Source organism: Battus philenor, unplaced genomic scaffold (genome assembly GCF_028537555.1).
Source record: "Battus philenor isolate CCGP_79_NKW_IND1 unplaced genomic scaffold, ilBatPhil1.0.hap1 SCAF_4, whole genome shotgun sequence".
Classification (NCBI taxonomy): domain Eukaryota; kingdom Metazoa; phylum Arthropoda; class Insecta; order Lepidoptera; family Papilionidae; genus Battus; species Battus philenor.
Window position 1 is genome coordinate 12,967,579 of NW_027181704.1, and position 19,300 is coordinate 12,986,878.

General features: G+C 37.4%; 1 protein-coding gene across 2 annotated transcripts in view; it reads left to right on the plus strand.

Annotated features, from left to right (window-relative positions):
* The window catches only part of LOC137928574 (phospholipid-transporting ATPase VD), a 95,348-nt gene extending 76,156 nt beyond the window's left edge, over window positions 1–19,192 (plus strand). The window contains exons 2-16 of one of the 2 annotated variants that reach the window (XM_068771447.1): window positions 2,537–2,741; window positions 4,414–5,235; window positions 6,511–6,665; window positions 7,437–7,581; window positions 8,240–8,446; window positions 9,232–9,454; window positions 9,961–10,205; window positions 10,876–11,085; window positions 11,756–11,846; window positions 12,389–12,540; window positions 12,625–12,748; window positions 13,133–13,395; window positions 15,750–15,937; window positions 16,184–16,324; window positions 16,527–19,192. In XM_068771447.1, the coding sequence (XP_068627548.1) occupies window positions 2,537–2,741; window positions 4,414–5,235; window positions 6,511–6,665; window positions 7,437–7,581; window positions 8,240–8,446; window positions 9,232–9,454; window positions 9,961–10,205; window positions 10,876–11,085; window positions 11,756–11,846; window positions 12,389–12,540; window positions 12,625–12,748; window positions 13,133–13,395; window positions 15,750–15,937; window positions 16,184–16,324; window positions 16,527–16,584 (3,229 nt within the window). In that variant the 3' untranslated portion in view covers window positions 16,585–19,192. The remainder of the gene's footprint in view (window positions 1–2,536; window positions 2,742–4,413; window positions 5,236–6,510; window positions 6,666–7,436; window positions 7,582–8,239; window positions 8,447–9,231; window positions 9,455–9,960; window positions 10,206–10,875; window positions 11,086–11,755; window positions 11,847–12,388; window positions 12,541–12,624; window positions 12,749–13,132; window positions 13,396–15,749; window positions 15,938–16,183; window positions 16,325–16,526) is intronic. The other variant, XM_068771448.1, reaches the window with a different exon arrangement.
* Window positions 19,193–19,300: the final 108 nt, after the last annotated feature.

A 19,300-nucleotide genomic window follows, 5' to 3' on the forward strand; every position in this document is an offset into this window, starting at 1 on the left:
GGCGTATTCAAAATTCGAATAACTATACATTAAAATTAATTATCGTTTACTGCCTGTATCTGCAGCCTGTGTACTGCCAGAAGTGATTGACCTGTCGTATTCCAATACAAAAAATAAATTAATGTAACATATTTCTCAGTCATCTATTTATATAGGTTAATTGTAAATAAGTGACAAAGCTTTAAAATCAGTACGAGTATTGATTTATCCTTTTTAAATACATTGTCACCCTAGCGTAGTAAAAGCAATGAACCAATCGCGCAGGGATCACTTTCTTTTAGCAAATCTTGCTTAATCTTCTACCTGTTGCGTGGATTGCTTACGGTAATCGCGTCAGACCAAACCCCGGCGGCCCGATTTATAAATGGCTTGATATAAAAACTTACCTTTATTTTTATCTAACCGACCTTTTTCTCACGCCATTGTTATTAATACAAAAAACAAAGATTTTAAGAGTTTTTCGTCACTATATTCATTTGGTGTTGGGTGTTGTATTGCGGCTTTTAGTCGGACTTATTATCATCGCTCCAGCCGTAAGTCGCCTACTGAATGACCTAGGTCTCCTCCCTCTGCCTGGACCCAACGTCTTCCAACAACCTTAATATTCCATCCTATAATCGTAAAGCCCCAGCGTTGGACTCATGGCTATTAAATAAAAAAAATGTATGAATGACTACGCTAAATTAAATTTAATATGTAGTAATCCGTATTTTGAAAACGTTTTTTCTTACCGAATTATCATAATGTTATTTATTATGAAACAATTGATTTTTGCTCAGCAAAACTTTCAAACCAAAACCTTTATTTAAAACATTAACATCTATAACAAATTATCGTAAAAATTATTATAAATAAAATAAAACTTGCATCACACTTCGTGACAGCTGCTCGTTGTTATAATACGTTTTCGTAGTTACCCTGATTGTTAGGTGTTGCCAAACAGTGGCTTTCCGGCGTTGTAATGCGTCATCGGTTGTCTGTCGCACCCATACATTAACACACGAAACATTTAATCAATAATTCTTATCGGAATATTTTTGCGTATCACTATTGGATAAACCGTTTCTATTACATGTCATACCGTTACAAATCCGTTATATTACGTACTGTTCACATTTTATATAAAACCATGTCAGCTGATAGACGCTCGCTGCAAAGCACAGACCTCCTGCAAAGATCGTCACGATGACCGCTATTACTCTTTCTGCACCCAGCGACTTCCAACCTTGACTCTATTATTGGTCCACCTGGGGGGCTACTATCACCACGTCGTCTACCCGCTTGTGGTTGCTACTAGAATACCATACGACTACAATGGCCATCAGGTTTTTAAAATATTGATACGAAAAATAAATTCTTAAGTAAATTTAAAACAATTAATTCAAAACCTTATTAGAATGAACAAGCATTAACACTTTAAAGTAAAAGTATGAAATAACCTTTCACAAAAATTAATCATAATAAACATAATTTCTTTTTCGTGTCCGCGGTACGTTGCAAAAGCTTTATCGTGATAACTTAAAATTTACTACTGCTTAGTCATGTATACTGACAAAGGTAATTTCCACGAAAAAAATTCGTCATGGCACTTTGTAATACGAGATTATGTTATTCTAAAAAACTTTCGCTTACTTTCTTAATAAATGTTTCAAATATAAATCTAATATTTTTGTTTATTAACCTAATGGAGGTAATATCTCGTTCTGTTAGTCGCACTTTTGTGAGCAAGTGAAAGGGATAAATGGTCCCCTCACAACAGAACCTTCACTTAGCAATTCCGACACAAGGGCGCCCGAAAGGACCGACCCTTGACTTTGTCGCTTCCTATTGCCTGCCTAATAACACTGCAGCCACTTTGGAAAGCGTTAGCACTGGGCGAAGAAATGGCCAAAGTGGTGTCTCAACAATTGAGTAGAAATTTAAAGATGCGTTCACACCTGGCTTAGTTTTTGAAATGTGTCCAAATAACAGCTTTTTTATTTTTTAACATTGCCTTATCAGTTAAAAAAGGTATGTCTGTGGCTGATTTAAATTTTGATCAGAAAATGCAATATGTCTGGGATTCGAGCTGACACTTATGTCAGATACTTGAGCCGCGACTCTTTGTACGCGCCTAAATGCACCAGGAAACACTTCTCACTAATAACTTGTGTGAACTCACCTTTTAAATAAATAAACTAAATTGCTAAAGTAGCCCTCTCATCCAATCTCTTGAATGGTGTATGATCTCAGAAGTTGTGAGAAAAACACACCAAAGCACAGAATAAACAGGGTACACGCCAAATCATAGGGATATAGAAATTTGAACAAAAATACACCAATTAGTATTGTAAACAAAAACAATGAACCTAAAAGTAAAGATCGTATCTGTTTTCATTTAGATAACAGATAAATGTAGACGCTTCTTTAGCATGTCACTAAGGAATAATATAAGTTGTGTATTTTTTGTTTCGGGGTATGTTTTTTTTTTCTGTCGGACATAAACAGTTAAAAAATTGTACAAAACAACTAAATTTTGTTTTGTGTTCGTTCGCAGATCGGTAGAGCGGTACGTTCGAGTAAAATGGAAGGAAGTTCGGGTGGGCGACCTGGTGCATTTGTCCAACAACGAGGCCGTGCCCGCTGATATGGTTCTGCTACACTCCTCGAACCCAATGGGTATCTGTTTCCTGGACACCTGCAATTTGGACGGCGAGACTAATCTCAAGCAGCGAATTGTCGCTCCCGGCTTCCGGGAAAAGGTATTACATTTTTACTATATAGAAAAGAGTGCTAGCTTTATTTTTTAATTTCGTATGTATGAAATATCCAGGTCTTTTCAAAATCCCCGTCTTTCTTGGAGTTATGTTAACCCTCTAAAACCCAGTAGTCGATCTCTGCGCCGGTTACAGTCCATAAAATTTCTAAAATAAACTACCAAAGCTATTTCCGTTGTAAATATTCTTTTTTTTTTCTAATGAAATATTGATTGATTTTGCACAACTTCAATTTTAAATTAGGTTTGCTAGTTAACGAGATTTTAATAGCAGTTTCATCGATATCATCACTTAACACCAAAAAAAACATTAATATTACTGATCTTTAGTCGTCGAATCTTATTAGAACATTAAATTTTTGTATTTTACTTATATCAATATTGTTACCAGCCTGGTATAATATACAATATATCTTACAACTGTCTTAATATTTACTAACCAAAAAGTAAACCTTACTAACTGAAGCAAAAGCCTAAAATAATAAAGAGTCGACCAACGCGACCTGTCTCCAGCTGACACCGTGAAGTGACCGTAAAATGATCTATTGTCGAACATGTAGCTCAAAGACTAGATAATCATTGAAGCGCATACTGAATTTACATTCGGCCCCTATTTACTTCTGCGATATTCAACAGTAATATAACTATTTGTTAGGAATCTGTATGTCTCTATTCATCACTATTTCAGCAGTATATCGTCCACTGCTAGTATTAGGCCTCGCCTGTAGACGTCCTATTGACCGGTTGGAAGCTGCACCCAGCGTCTTCCGACGCCCGTCTGTCTACTATATAGTTTGACATCTTAAACAACGCTTACTGATCCGTGGTCTCCACTCTAAAACCTTAAGGCTTGTTCTGCGCGATGGTCTGTCCACTGAGACTTCAACTTGCCAATCCGCTGGCCTGTCTGTTACTTTTGTCCACAAATCTCGGTCGTCCAACACTGGCCGTTTTTTAAAAGCACACCATAACAAATACTGTAGAATATTAGATAATAATTTGTTTTACTAAAATTAATTGTTTTTACAACAAAAACTAGCAATAGTAGATGTTTGTGGCCTTCAGGTTTTCTAGTAAAGACATTAGTTATTAGTAATATGATAAAAAATAAATCAATTAGCAAATAAAAACTCTTTTCTGACAAAAACGGGACGTTTTTACACATTTTCACACAGCTATAATCAATTTTAAGGCTTTTATGAAGTTCATTTATAACGTCGATAAAATAAAATATAAATGTACATTAAAATTTAAGAAAAACATCCTCAATGTTTGATTTTGAGAATCCATGTTTACACGTAGTATGCTTCATTTATTTCTTCTATGCTTCTATTGAATTTATTTACGTAGTATTTTCCCTATATTTGAATTCAAGTAATAAAGACAAGCTTAACAAACCAGTAATATTAAATTAATATTCAATTTCTATAAATGTTAACAGATAAATGGCGTTAGTCAATTATAAATAAAAAAACTATATTAAACAGACAGTAAATGTAATTACAAACCTTATATGGCCTTACAATGTTTTCATTATTGGGCCAACCCTCGTCTTAGAGATAACATTATCGCCGTAATCCACCTCGCGAGTTTGTATACTTTCCTTATTGCTATTTACCATTCGCCCACATTCAAAGTAAATAATAATTTGTTTTCAGCATAAAGACTTTTGTCCTTTAAAATTCAGAAGTACAGTTGAAGTGGAACGTCCGTCGACCAAAATATACAGATTCACAGGAACGATTTCACACCCGAACGGATGTCGGGTTCCACTCAATTCCGAGAACCTGTTACTGAGAGAATGCACCATCAAGAATACTGATTACGTGGAAGGTATCGTCGTGTACGCGGGACATGAAACGAAGGCCATGCTCAACAACGGGGGGCCCAGGTACAAATGTTCCAAACTTGAACGGAAAATGAACACGGACGTCATATGGTGCGTCTTAGTACTCCTGTTCTTATGCTGCGCCGGCGCTGTCGGCTGCAAGATCTGGTACGACCAGTATTACCCACTCCTGTACAAAGCTACTCCATTCATCACATACGCCGACAAGCCAGCCTACGAGGGACTCCTCATATTCTGGACGTATATTATAGTGCTTCAAGTTATGATCCCAGTATCCCTTTACGTTACAATCGAGATGACCAAACTGCTCCAAGTGTACCACATACATCAGGACGTGGAAATGTACGACCCGGTCACTAACACACGGACGGAGTGCCGAGCATTGAACATAACCGAGGAGTTGGGGCAGATAAATTACTTGTTCAGCGATAAGACGGGCACGTTGACGGAGAACAAGATGGTGTTTAGGCGATGCACGGTCGGGGGGGTGGACTATGATCATCCACCGGGTCCCCCCTCGGAGCCCTCGTCCGACCTACCACCTATTGTCACCCCTATTACCAAAGTATCGCCAAATAGAAGATTGCTCCAACATATGCTTGATAACAACGATGCTCAGCACACACAAAAGGTAAGTGCCGATCTCATTATCTTTTTTCGTGCTAATGAATAATATAATTGGGTTATTGGTGTTAAAGCTGTCAGGGGGTGGATTTTTATCATAAAAAAGCCCGAAAGCTTTTTTCATTCTAGTTTCTTGTCAAAAATGTTCACTGTGAAATGTGTAACATTAATTAACTTTTTTCTATTGGAATGCGTCTAGCCAATTACTTCAAGTAGTAGGGGCTGAGAGTAAACAATAATTATTTTTAATTTATATATTAAATGTAAATTAAATTGTGTAAGTTAATATTGCTAAAACTAATGATATTTTGGATTCGTTGTGTCACACATTAATTGACAGCAAATGAGCTATACGTTACTCCTTTATAGCCTTTACGCCTGTAACCAATCGCCTTGAATATTTTTAAGAATGTTAATATTAAAAGTTTATCTTTTTAATTAATTAACGAAAATTGGCACATTTATATAATTATATGCAATGAGTAATCATCGCAATGCAGAATTAATTTCCACTTTAATGGTGAATATAAAATTGTAGACTTGTTTATTATACAGACTATTGCATTCTGAGATGTTATATTATACTTTAATTTTTGATTGTCACGTTGTATGCATTACGATCCATCGGCAAACCTGACGTCTGACTGACTCCACCTGGGCCAAGTTACATCAGGAAATAATTTATTTTTATAATTGAGATTTACATTTTAAAGTATAGTAAGTATAAAATTAAAAATTGTGACATTTATTGTTTAAGCGATAAAGCAAATTTTTAATTATTAGTAAAGTCTCGTCCGTTTGGGCAATTGGGCCACGAAACTTACCTATGTATGCCTTTTGTTTAATAGTTGCAATATGTGGGTTATGGTAAACGTTTCCGTTGAACCTTAGCTGCCCACGAGAGATTCCCATGGCTTAGATCAGTGCTTCCCTACCCTTTCTGTATCACGCCCCACTTAAACCTTTCTAAAATTCTTACACCCCCCTATGTAATATAAGACATGATTTTAATATTTTTATATATATGTATATTAGCAAAAGGATTATACTTATGTCGAGTACATTTTCTAATTGCCCCTCTTAACAGTCAAATTCCCCACCTGCGAGGCGTGGGCCCCACGTTGGGAAACACTGGCTTAGATGGTTCAGTAAGAGATAGCTAACCTGTGGGCTACGTGGCTTATTTGGAAATATTCGATTTCTGACATTGCATTCAACGTGTTGATGTAAATAGTTTAAAAATAGATGTTAAAATATAATTTTGTTGTTTTCTATCGCGCAGGTGAGGGAATTTCTCCTGATGCTGGCTGTGTGCAACACGGTCGTGGTGAGCCAGCCTCACGTCGACGCCATGCAGCTGAGTGGCTCTCAGTCTGGCAGCCAGTTCCCGCTGGAGAAACCTGCACGCTCCAACGGCACACTTCGATCAAACGACAAGTGTGGACCACTTTCTTTTCTTTGTTTTAACATTCCGTAGATTTAGATTTTGCAAAATTCATCATAATCATGTAATCCAATAGATGGTTACTGCAAGAATTAGATCTCCCTCGAATATCATCACCGTGATCTAGAAGCGCTGGTCGCTTCTAGCTACTTTCCGCGACCTTAACAATGACATCGGTTCACTAACGAAGAGCCTTCCCACGTTGCATCTACCTGCTGATGGTAGCCTATCGACCCTAATAGTCATTAGTTGCCACTGCCACTACAGATGAGCAAATCTTCGAACTACGTCAGTCACCTTCTGCGGATCTCCTCATTTCAGATTCAATCTCGCAGCGAAGCTTCGAGCTTAACACTCTCAATTGCTCACTGGGCAAAATTGAATGGAGCTAGAGAGTTCCTTTAAAAGTACTTGCAAAACTAATAAATAAATATATATATAATAAACTAAATAGGTGCAAGTGAAAAGTTGTGATTAAATTATTAATAATAAGGGTTTATGTATGCTAAGAGCTTCATCAAAATAATCCAGTTAACCTGATGCTTAACAATTTCTTAAGAGTATGATTAATAGATACAACCGACATCAACACAAGCCTTGGCTTACTGAATGCCTATGCTAATTAATATCTTTCAGGTACTTAATCCTATTCACATCCATGTTTGTTTCACAAATCTTATCCCGTTACAAGCATAATTTTTTCACGTAAATTTCATCTCATCTTTGTAATTATTATATGAAGTATTGAAATAAATATTTTTCAGATACGCTCGTCTAACGGAATCCAGATCGACGACTCCGTCGCCGCCGCCGTCGACCACTTCCCCGCTGCGCATCCGTCTGCCGAAGTTTCCTTTTGGCAGCCGGGACGACACCAACAGCGAGCCGAGCACTTCCGCGGAGTCTCAAGTATGTACGACATTCTTAAGATGTAATATCCTAATTTATAAAACGCGAAGGAATCATGGTATACATCAAGTATTGCCAACCTTTTGAGTCGGTACAGATAAATTTACAAATCTTGCGTGAATATACTTTATCGTGATCTCGTTTTTCATATTGAAGTATTTTAACAACAATGATATATACAGCTTCACATCCAAAGCGCCGCATGTGACTCGTGAGCTCCAAGATATCCTCTACTGTATGCAGGGGAAGCCTATGATTGATCTAGATTTCGAATAAGACCAGATGGAAGCGGCCAATCCATCCAATGTAATCAATAAGGGAGGTCCATGATCAGTACTATTGTAGGGCGCCTGCGAGGGTCTAACGTGGGCCCAGTTGATATTAACTAAAGAAAACTATGGAAACTGTAATTGAAAATAGAGAAATATGAAAATGCGGTATGCTGCCCTTTGAGTAGGCCTACTACTAGACGGATCAACGACATTGTGACGGTCACAGAAAATCGCTGGATACGAGTAGACCGCAAAGTTCGCAAGACCGGTTATTGTAAGGATGTTTGGGGGAAAACAGTACCTTAAATAGGGCGTCTATAGGCTGATATGACGATGATGAAAAGGTGTAAATGTATATATACTTTAATAATTATAATTGGACACAGCTAGCGCGGTTCGAAGCTGAGAGTCCGGACGAGCTGGCGTTGGCTGAAGCAGCGCTCGCGTACGGCTACGAGCTGAGAAGTAGAGCACCGGACGAGGTAGAGGTCGGCTTGCGCGGTGAACTCACGCGCCTCAAAGTCCTGCGCGTGCAGCAGTTCGACTCCAACCGCAAGTGCATGTCTGTCGCCATGAGACTACCCACGGGACAGGTACGTTACATCAAATTAAAAAAAATAATATACTTATTCTTCCGAAAAAGCTTTATGTAACCACCTTCGAAAAGTCAAGGCATTAATATAAATGAAATACAAAGGGTTTTCAAAAAATCACTGACTTATTTTGAACGGAACAATACCACACTTTACATAGATAAATTAGAAATTGTTTAGAAAATTTAACAATCGCGTAATTATACGAAATTTACCTTCAAGTTCACCTCGATCACGGAGTTATTTTTAAGAGATATATAAAAATAGTGTCTACATGAGGCTAATCAAATTTATTGCAGCTTAGAATGAATCAGCACCTGCGAAGTACTTAAATAGCATCGGTAAAAAAATGGAAAGAATGGATTGCACACGACAGCTCTGCTTATAACAAACCACTAAAGGGTATAAATAAAACCCGTCATTTTGCGAAAATGTGTTTGAACATTTTGTTCACCGAATCCTTATTTATATCGTGGTTATGATAGCAATTGGCTATGTAACCTTTTTTATTATTCTTTATTGCCAAACCTTACTTTTTCCAATAAAATATTGTGAAATGATCTTCATATAAATATGTTGTTAAATTTTGATTTCGAAACAAAATTCTTGTTGAAGAACTCCTTATTAGCAATAGTAACAACTTCAAGCATTCATCACTCCTTCAACAGACATCAAATCATTGTATGCTTGTGTTTATAGAATTTAATGCCTTGAATATGTCAATATATTGTAATCAGGACGATCATTAAAGTTTAGTATTGTCATGAATAATTTTGTCTCCTCAGGTAGTTCTGTACGTGAAGGGGGCAGATAGTTCTGTGTTCGGGGCGTTGACTCCGATGCGGGCAGGTTCGGCGGAGGCGGCTGCTTATGAACGAACGCGCTCGCTGTTGTCGGAGTACTCGCGCGCGGGTCTGCGTACGCTGGTCATGGCCAAGCGGACGATGCAGCCCGCGCTCTGGGAGGAGTGGCTTGCAGGACACGCGCGAGCTTGCGAGATTGGGGAAGGTAGCAAATTCTTTAGGGATATTATATAGTGTAATTATACACAAGTTGGACGGACGGGACGATCTATTTATTGTCTTCAGAAGACGCTGAATACAGACCGCTTTCAACCGGTTCTATTCGACATTTATAGTCTCCCCTATGTCTAGTAGTGGTCGTCCGACGACTGAAATGATGATTATAATACATTGATGGTAGTTGTTAGTCCCTTAATGAGATAAAACTAAGATTGCTAACTATAATAAAAAAAGATTTTTTGTTTTTCAAATAAGTTTTTTTTTGTCTACTACTATGACCAGTAACTCTAAGCGATATAAGAGCTTGACGCCCCTCCAATCTAGAGAAATTGTAGTATGTAGCGAGCCGACCAGCTTAAAATAAGCTGTCCCATCGCATCTGCGGAATTTGCAATTGCTACTTGGGCAGCATTAGCAAGTCACAGCCCAAGCCGATATGCCTTCTCAGAAGCTCTACGCCTTGTCACTATAAATTTTCTTGTGATACTGTAGGACGTGAGAAACGTATTCGCGAGTCGCTGGCGCGGCTGGAGAGCGCGCTGACGCTGGTGGGCGCGACGGGCGTGGAGGACCGGCTTCAAGAGGCGGTACCACGTACTGTCCGCGCGCTGCTCGACGCCGGCATCGTAGTCTGGGTCCTGACCGGAGACAAGCCCGAGACCGCCATCAACATTGCCTACTCCGCTGCGCTCTTCTCGCAGAGCGATCGCTTGCTGCATCTTATGTCGCGGGATAAGGTACTGTAACATCCCAATCTGAATAAGTAACACATGAAATATTATTTGCACTATTGCAGAGAAATGTGAATGTAAATTTAGAATAACGTGTTACAATAATGATGTTACAATTATGAAGGTTTTATATGTTTTCTTCGGTATGATTGAAGTGATTTTCCGGTGTGGTTATAAAAAAATCTCCATCGGGTTTTTTTAATATTGAAAAAAAAATTAAGAACTGTCAAAAAACCTGGTCTCATTGCTACGCACCCAGTCTCAATGACCCATGGAAAAGACTATGATCGGGATTTCTCTACGAAATTGAAACAGGTTTGGCGAGATGCAGTAGGCAGGCCACACAACGCGTAAGACATATCACACAACATACTGCTAGGGCCTTAAAAAGCTAAACATCTTACATTTTTATATATTGTCAAGTTAATCGATCAAGGCAGCTGATATAAAGAAACAATGTAGTGATACTTTCACGAATTATCATTTGATGATTACATTATTATGTAATAACTTTCGCTGGTTAGATTTTTGTTTACGTACGCTATTTTCAACTGTCGATAGCACACTCTTAAACAGAGCTTCCGTGCTACATTTATACTAACCGGTGAAAATGAAAACCTGTATAATGTATAACTTAGTTAACCAATGAAAATATGCCTTAATGCGTATGTTGCAGGAGCATGCAGAGTCGACGATAAAAAGCTACTTGGAAGGGGGCGTAGTGGAAGGAGTAGGTGGTCGCGCGTTGGTGGTGGACGGACGGACGCTGACCTACATCCTGGACCGCCGCTCTGGCCTCGTGGCTCCCTTCCTATCTTTAGCGAAGAGGTGTTCAGCAGTTCTCTGTTGTCGAGCCACACCGCTGCAGAAAGCATACATCGTGAAGGTATACAAAGATTTCTTTGTTTTTAATAATGTATATTTACCAAATCTATTTTACTTGCAATGTATTCTAAATTAGCTATGTACAAAGATAAATTAAACGGAAGTCATTTCCATTGTGTATTTTATCTTCTCAACATTAGTCTCTTTTATTTTATTAGTCGTGATTAATTTTAATGGTATTTTAAACATATGCGACTATAAACTGACGTAATTTAATTTTTTTTATTTTTTTTACTCATGGTTAACTTCATATGCTGCTCGAAAGACAAACTACCGATAATTACTTGTTAATATTGTATTATGTAGTTTTACTATTACAATGGTAGTTAATTATGTTATATTCGTTGCTTTACTTGCTCACTGTCGCTCAATGAATTGTGTTATGACCGACATTTCTCTAGACATCGAATCAGGAATGAGATTGAATGATTCATAGACAAAAGTAACAGATATAAACTAGCTGATTGGCAATTTGAAGTAGCAGTTGCACCTTAAGATTTTGAAGTGAAGACCACAGACCATTAAGCGCAGCGTGACACGTCAAGTCATAAGATCATTCGGTAGCCGTTCGCTTCCAAACGGTCATATTGGAAATCTATGGAAGAGGCCTATGTCTTGAAGTGAATTTTTCGTGGTTAAAATAATAAAGATAATGTTATTCGTTCTCGCAGGCAGTTAAAGAAGAACTCGGAGTGACGACTTTGGCGATCGGCGATGGCGCGAATGACGTGTCTATGATCCAGACAGCCGACGTCGGAATCGGTGAGTTTTACAAATTTTAATTTAATCATATTATCAATAAAAATAAATAAAATCATACAGAGCATATAGGCATAGGCAATATGAACATCAATTTAAGTATTATAAAATATCTTGTATAGTATGTAAATAGATTTAAAAGACCTTCCTGTTAACATACTTATACAAATGTTTTGTGATAGTAATTATCATATAGTCATTATTTTTTGTTTTAATTAAATATTCAACTATACATTATACAATTTGATTCGATTTGTAATGTAACATAATGAAAAATACTTTTTATGTATTTTTATTTTAAAATACATTTCAATGTACATAACTTCGATTATTTTAAGTACATTTATGTTTTCATGGAAGTAATATTAAATGTTTAATAAGGAATATATGATAATATTGACCTATAGGTTCCTTTAGAGAAGGACTATCAAATCACTAAAGATAACAAAAAAATGATAAATACGAAAGAGGTTATAAATACATATTATGTATATAAAAAGTATACATTAATATTTCTTGTTTTAATATCGTACTTTGTTTTCTAGGACTGTCGGGGCAAGAAGGCCGGCAGGCGGTAATGGCGTCGGACTTCGCCCTATCCAGGTTCAAGTTCGTGGAGCGGCTGTTGTTGGTCCACGGTCACTGGTGCTACGACCGGCTCGCGCGCATGATCAAATATTTCTTCCTTAAAAACGCCGTAAGTTTCCCAAAAGACAAAAAATATTGATACAATATAAATATTATTATACATTAATATGTGAAATGTTATTGGATTCGGCAGACGTTCGTGTTTCTGGTGTTCTGGTATCAGTTCTACTGCGGCTTCTCCTCCATGGTGATGATCGACCAGCTGCACCTGATGGCCTATAACCTCATGTTTACCGCCGTCCCACCAATCGTTATCGGTGAGACTTATCTAAAGCTTCGACCATTTAACAATTTATGTACACCTAGTGTTAACTACGCCATGCAACAAAACAGTCAACGAATGTCGGATAACGATGTTATTCTTTTACCAATAGACTAAAGAATGTAAACAATCATTGTCTGAATCAACAGATGATCGTAAATAAAGAAAATTATCGAAAGCCTATATGCATGTAGAATTATACAGTTTACCACACAATGAAAAAAAAGAATAAAGGTTGTAATCAGCGCATGCCTTTTTATTTGTTACTTCCTTCGTTATAGGCGAATGTTGGCGACGTCATTTTCAGTTCACCTATCATTTCAATTGTCATTACTCGTGTATTTATATGAATGTATACAATAGGTGTATGTATGTATAGGTGCGTACGACCGCGTGGCGCCTGCGTCGCTGCTTTCCGACCGTCCGGGACTGTACGGCGCGGCGCGGCGGGGGCTCGCCTACCGCCCGCACTCCTACTGGGTGGTGCTCGCCGAGTCGGTCTACATCAGCGTCGTCATCTTCTTCTCCACGGCCAGCGCGTACTGGGACACCGACGTCGACATCTGGCTGTTCGGCCTCTGTAACATGACCTGCTGCCTCGTTATCATGTTGATGTATGTCGCTATTGAGACTCGCAGTTGGGTAAGTTTCATTTTTGACTATATTATTATATTCTAACTAAATGTCCTCAGCCACTTCACTATCTTAAAGAAGGCTCTCTTTAACCCTTTACAGATAGAATTTCGTAAAGTCCTTAGTTAGCTAACCTCTACTAAGCGAAAGGAATCTCCTACCAAATTTCAAGTTTCTAAAGCTCATGCTTCCAGATCTATCCTGATGAGTGTGTAGATAGAAATCTTTAATGTATGTATCATCTATCTCTCCGCCCCTCCGTATACTAGATTTTATGGTTGTAATTTAATAAAATCCATTCTTAGTAATTTTTAACATGAAAAAAATATTCTGAACTAGTATCTCTCGTATCTTCAAGGCATATATTTTGGAAATAAGCTTTTTTAAATAAACGCTCCTCCATACTCATTGAATGTCTTAAAATCCCTTCTTAGCGGACCTCAACTTGATGAAACCAATATTGCTACCAAATTTTATGGCTCTAAGCCTTATAGTTTCATAGATATAGTGATGAGTCTCTTATATATATTAAAAATAACGTTAATCTCTGCATAAATATCCATCTATGGATCAAAAAACTTTTGAATATAAAAAATAAACACCTTCCTTGGAAGTTCAGAATAAAAGTCAATGTTGTTTTAACCACACGGAGAAAATAGTTAATACAGTATAATTAAGATAGTAAACGTGTAGTAAGTGAATTTGAAATACTTTTCTAATTATCCTTATTCCATTCTTTGCGAATGCCTCGTAACTTTTCTTACGTTCAAAATTTTTTTCGTTAAATTACATGCAGCTTTTCTATATGAAACTTGTAAGTGGTAGTGATCTGTGTGAAGCGTGAATTAAACATATTGAATTATTTATATTAGTCAAAATATTACCAGAAATGGTTGAGCTTTAACAAAATTCTACTTTTAAAGACCGGAAAGTTATTAGAATTAAATTGAACCAGATCTGTTGTTTAGGTATAATAAAAAGTTTTAATAAATAGACCTTGTGAACTCATTCTGCGTAGCTCGGATCATGAGGTATCACGGTATAACTATAAACGGGGAGAGGGCTGCGACTTGCGATCGTAGGACGCGTGTTCGATTTCATATCACAATCTTATATAATTCACGCTTTGCGCGTTAATTATGTCTTCTGCGCACCATAAAACCACACAGCGATCGCCAACCCCCCTACCGAACTTGGCGATTATGGTATACCTAAGACATCTTTGTGGATAGGCTATGTTTTGCAGTGGGCCTCTATGGACTGAAATGGCAACGTCGACAACGGAAGCCCTAGTAGACCTCAGTCCTGAAATGCCCGTAGGTGCACTCTATTACGAAATAAATAAAAAAACTAACTGCGAAAAAGTTGTTTTATTTAAAAAAAAAAGGTTAATATTTTGACTAGTATAAAAAGATTGGTTTCTTAAACCAAATATACTTGATACACACATTTCATTTATTCTTTTGTTACTTTATGTAATTTCTTGCGTTTTTTTACATATTTATCATTCAATTGTGGCACAGTTGTTCAATGAATTTGTTTTTGGAAATAGCACAATTCAGCACTGTTTTTTTCACACATAAATGTCTGTGTGATACTTTAGCTACATTAATTAATAATTAATAATCATGGAAGATGAGAAAACTGCAACTAGATTTGGAAAAGATTGAATGAACTAAAATAGATACTTGGAAAGACATGTGTAATTAAAGCTGATATTTGAATAATGTGTGCTCCGCTCGGTCGTATTGAAAAGAACTCACGTTTTGTGACCGGCATTGGAATTGGCACATTGAGCAAAAGAACAAGACTTACGACAAAAAACAGCTGGGTTCTGTATAATAGTGTTGTCTTCTCGTATATATTTCAAAGTTGCCAAACCAAAACCGCTGGTTACTATACTTCATTGGCAAGTTTACAGTCACTCAACGTGTCGTGGAGAAAGAGCTATTCTCGAGCTTTTTTTACGAGATTGAATCAGGAATGAGGAGATTCGAAAAAAACGAAAGTAACCGGCATTGCACAGCCAATTGGCAAGTCGAAAAGGCAGCAGACAGATGACCTAGCGCGCAAAACAGTTGGCCACCGGCAAGCGCAGTGCAAGATGTCTGCCCACAAAGTAGACAGATGTCCTTGGTAAGGTAGACATTGGATGCAGGTCGCTTCCTACCAATTCTACTGGAAATCTATGGGCAGATCTATCTCCAGCAATTAACAGATTATGGCTGAAATGATGGTGATGATATCTACAGCACCTGGCTGTTTGGTAGTCCTGCTCGCCCGCTTAAACTGTCAAGGAAAGCTACAATACAGTGTTAACAAATTCGAAAAGTAAATTGATAGATTGTTTGATGGTTTTGCAGACCGTGATCCACTTGCTGGCGCTGACGGGGTCACTGGGCTCGTTTTTCGTGCTAACGCTGATGTACCAGTCGGTGTGCGTGTCGTGCTTCAACCTGCCCTCCACCTACCACGTGATGCACCACGCGCTCGTCGACCCCATGTACTGGCTCGTCGTCGTCATTACCACCGTAGCCGCGCTGGCGCCGAGGTTCGTCTTCCTTTTATACTGATAAGTGATAAACAAGGGAGTTTTGCAAAAGTCCCTCGTTTACCAAACGGTCTTATACTGCATTTGAGCGACCACAAAAGTGCTGAGGTACACGAAATTTTATAATAATACAATAAAATTGTTAAAAGTTGTGTATAACTCGTCACCTGCATACTTTGAGACCTTATGTTTTATTAGTCACTTAAGTATAAAGAAATGCCTTAAAAATAATTTTAAATGTCGCAGGCTCGCATGGCACGCTGCACGTAACTCGATCCGGCCCGGAGCGCTGGGGCGTGCGGTGCTAGCGCGGCGGCGCAGGCCCCGGGCACGGCTGCCCTACGCCGCACAATACCACACCACCACTGCCTCCGCGCACGTCTACAGGTAACACTCACATACATAAACGTCCATCCGCTCATCGACTGTTACATTCACCCATACATAACGCCCATCCACTCATACAATCACGTCAAAGTGGTAGAAATGTAACTGAAGGCGGTCCATCGGAACCTATGAGGAGATCTATGAGAAATAAAATCTGTGAACATTAGTGATACATAGTATAAGTATGGAATGGATGTTGCAGGTCAACCGACGAGGACGGACTTCAAAAGACGCACTCGGACGTCGCCGCCATCACGTGACGTCAGTGAGACATCGGCACGGCCGCGTTGGTACCGCTGCGCCGTGCCGCCGAGGTAGACGCCGGTTACCTCGACCTATTTAAATTGAACTTAGGCTGTGATCTGTCATTAGAACTATTTGTAATGTAATTATAGAGTAATATATTGTGCTTTTGTACCAATAAAGCGGGACCAATGCGTCAGTTGTGCACACGGACGGAGTCGAGTCAGACCGCGCACTGGGCGAGCCAAATCCAGCGGACTAGCGTTTAATATTAATTTAATTCTACATAAATACCCTACGAGCCCTTTATTGAACAATAACTTGAGAACTTATTGCGTTAAGTTAACCTATCTAGTCTGTATTGTGTACCTAATGGCGCGCCCTTGCGCTCGGAGCGTTCTGATATATCTGCCAATATTCATGTTATTAATGTTAAAAATTCCTTCAGTATTGTATGTGCGTCTGTACGCTTCGGACCTCCCTCGGCACGCCAGCACTGTTATTTACAGAACTAAAATTGTACTTACGTAAACGCTTAGAATCGACTAACCGCGCTGTCTTGAAATATTCCAATGCAAAATTTACTTATTCTCACAGGGGACCGTTCATAAAAAAACTCGCCTGAAATATCACACCGCAAACCGCGTTACTCTGCCTGCAATCTCTGCAATCCCTCTTCACAATGGCTAGCTTCTAACATATTGAAAAATCGAACAAAAATTTAGAATTTGGAAATGAAAATAATTAATTGATAATTTTAATTTCATTATAGTTCAAATACCCACGAGTTTCTGCATATTCTGAGATATCTATAACCAACGTTGAATTGTCACTTAACAGCGAATATATTTTATGAACGGCCCCCAAACAGAGATCCGACTGCGTTTTGTTAGTTGTTTGTGGATAAAAATTGTATACGATTAATTTTTCAATTGCAAACATGGTACAATTGGCTTCTTATTGCAGTCCAATTATCTAGATTTAACAACAACCGCAATATGGTGAAATCATTTTCGTAAAGTTATTAGGCGTCACCCTACAAAGAACACAACGCAGTCGAATCAATTGTACGTTTGTAAAGTGTAACTAGATTCGTGTTCACAGATACACGTGATGTCGAGTGATATGCAAAAATGTTTGGTGATACAAATTGTGTATTTTTATATTGTGGTAAAGTAGTTCCATGTTTGGCTTTCCACATGTTTTTGTATAGCGAGCCCGCCGCCTTGCCCGAGACTGGATGACTCTAGGTTTCATTGTGGTCTCCAGGGGCAAGAAATACACTAGAAATTAATTCCTCAAATTCAGGCAATCCGGATTACCAAGAATTATCTTATTGTCATTAAATATAATGAAACTACAGAATTTGACTCGGTCTATAGACTCAGAATAATAATATCAAAGTGAAAAATATATATTGCCAAACATTCTTTATTAATATCTTTAAAATAATTCTTTGTTTCTAAAAAAAAATATCTTGTAACTATTGTCTATTCTGTTTTTTTTTTATTTATTTGATTAATTCAGAAGAAATTATTAATTTATAAAATGATTTTCATGTAAGTATGATATTTGAGTGTAATAAAAAAGCACCAGAAAATTAATTTAACATGTAACAACACATTGCAACCCTTAGGTCAACTAATAAAGTGCCTTGTCCGTAGACTTAAATAGTGTATCTCTTGCCTATCACTGCCTTTCGTGACTAGACGATTCCTAAAAACATACTATTTTTAATACTATTTCTAGTTGTTGTACATAGTGACAAATTATATATTTCTACATGGGCGAATGATTGTTACATGTAAAATTGTAGAATATTTTTTATATTAATAAATCTTTGTGTAAATAACTTGTATCTACTAAGACTGTTGTTTATTTTAGAGCTTTTAATTTGTTCACTTAAACTAATAGGGTATTGTGATATGTATTTTCCAGTCATTTGTTTGCAGCGATGGTTACACTGGAATACAGTCTATTGTAATATGAAGATAAAATCTTGCCATGTGATTTGGTACTTTTAGTTATTAAAACTCTAATAAACGTCAAACATAATGCATTGACAAAGTATACGATACTAAAAAATCATATCTGTACTGCTTGTCCACTGTGGTACGTAATATTTCTAATTATTTGTGTTCTTAATATATCTTACAAAGGTGAAAATATTTTCTCATCATTGTATATGTTCTAGCTTGTAACCGTTTCCATAATTTTAAACGGTATTATTAAGCAGTATTTCATAATAAACTAGTCTCCGGTCAGCGAAAGTTATGCGCAGAGCTTCTATATTCATTGTTATTTCGTGTTTTCAAAGATCTTCCATTATATTGAGATTGTTGGTTGTTGTGTAGTGACTTCGTGCTAGGTGCCAGGGTTACCTTCATAATTTTATTAACGCGTAAGTAAATGTTATATATAACCACCGAGAAAATTTGAATGTTTTAAGTTTCGACAATTGGGGATTTCAATGTCTTTTATCACATAACATTTTGTAAAATCAATGTATAAATTAATTTGCTAATTTATTACTTATTATTTCCTGTTGATTATAAACAAACGCATTTATATCGTGCCGAAAACAGGCTTAATTTTATCAATCCAAAAGCATAACGCCATTATAATGACTAGAAAATACATTTTTATGTATGTGTTGTTTTATAATAATAACAAAAATAAATTTTCAAAAAGATTTGTTTTATTTGTTTTCGTAAAAAAAACTTTGGCAATGTA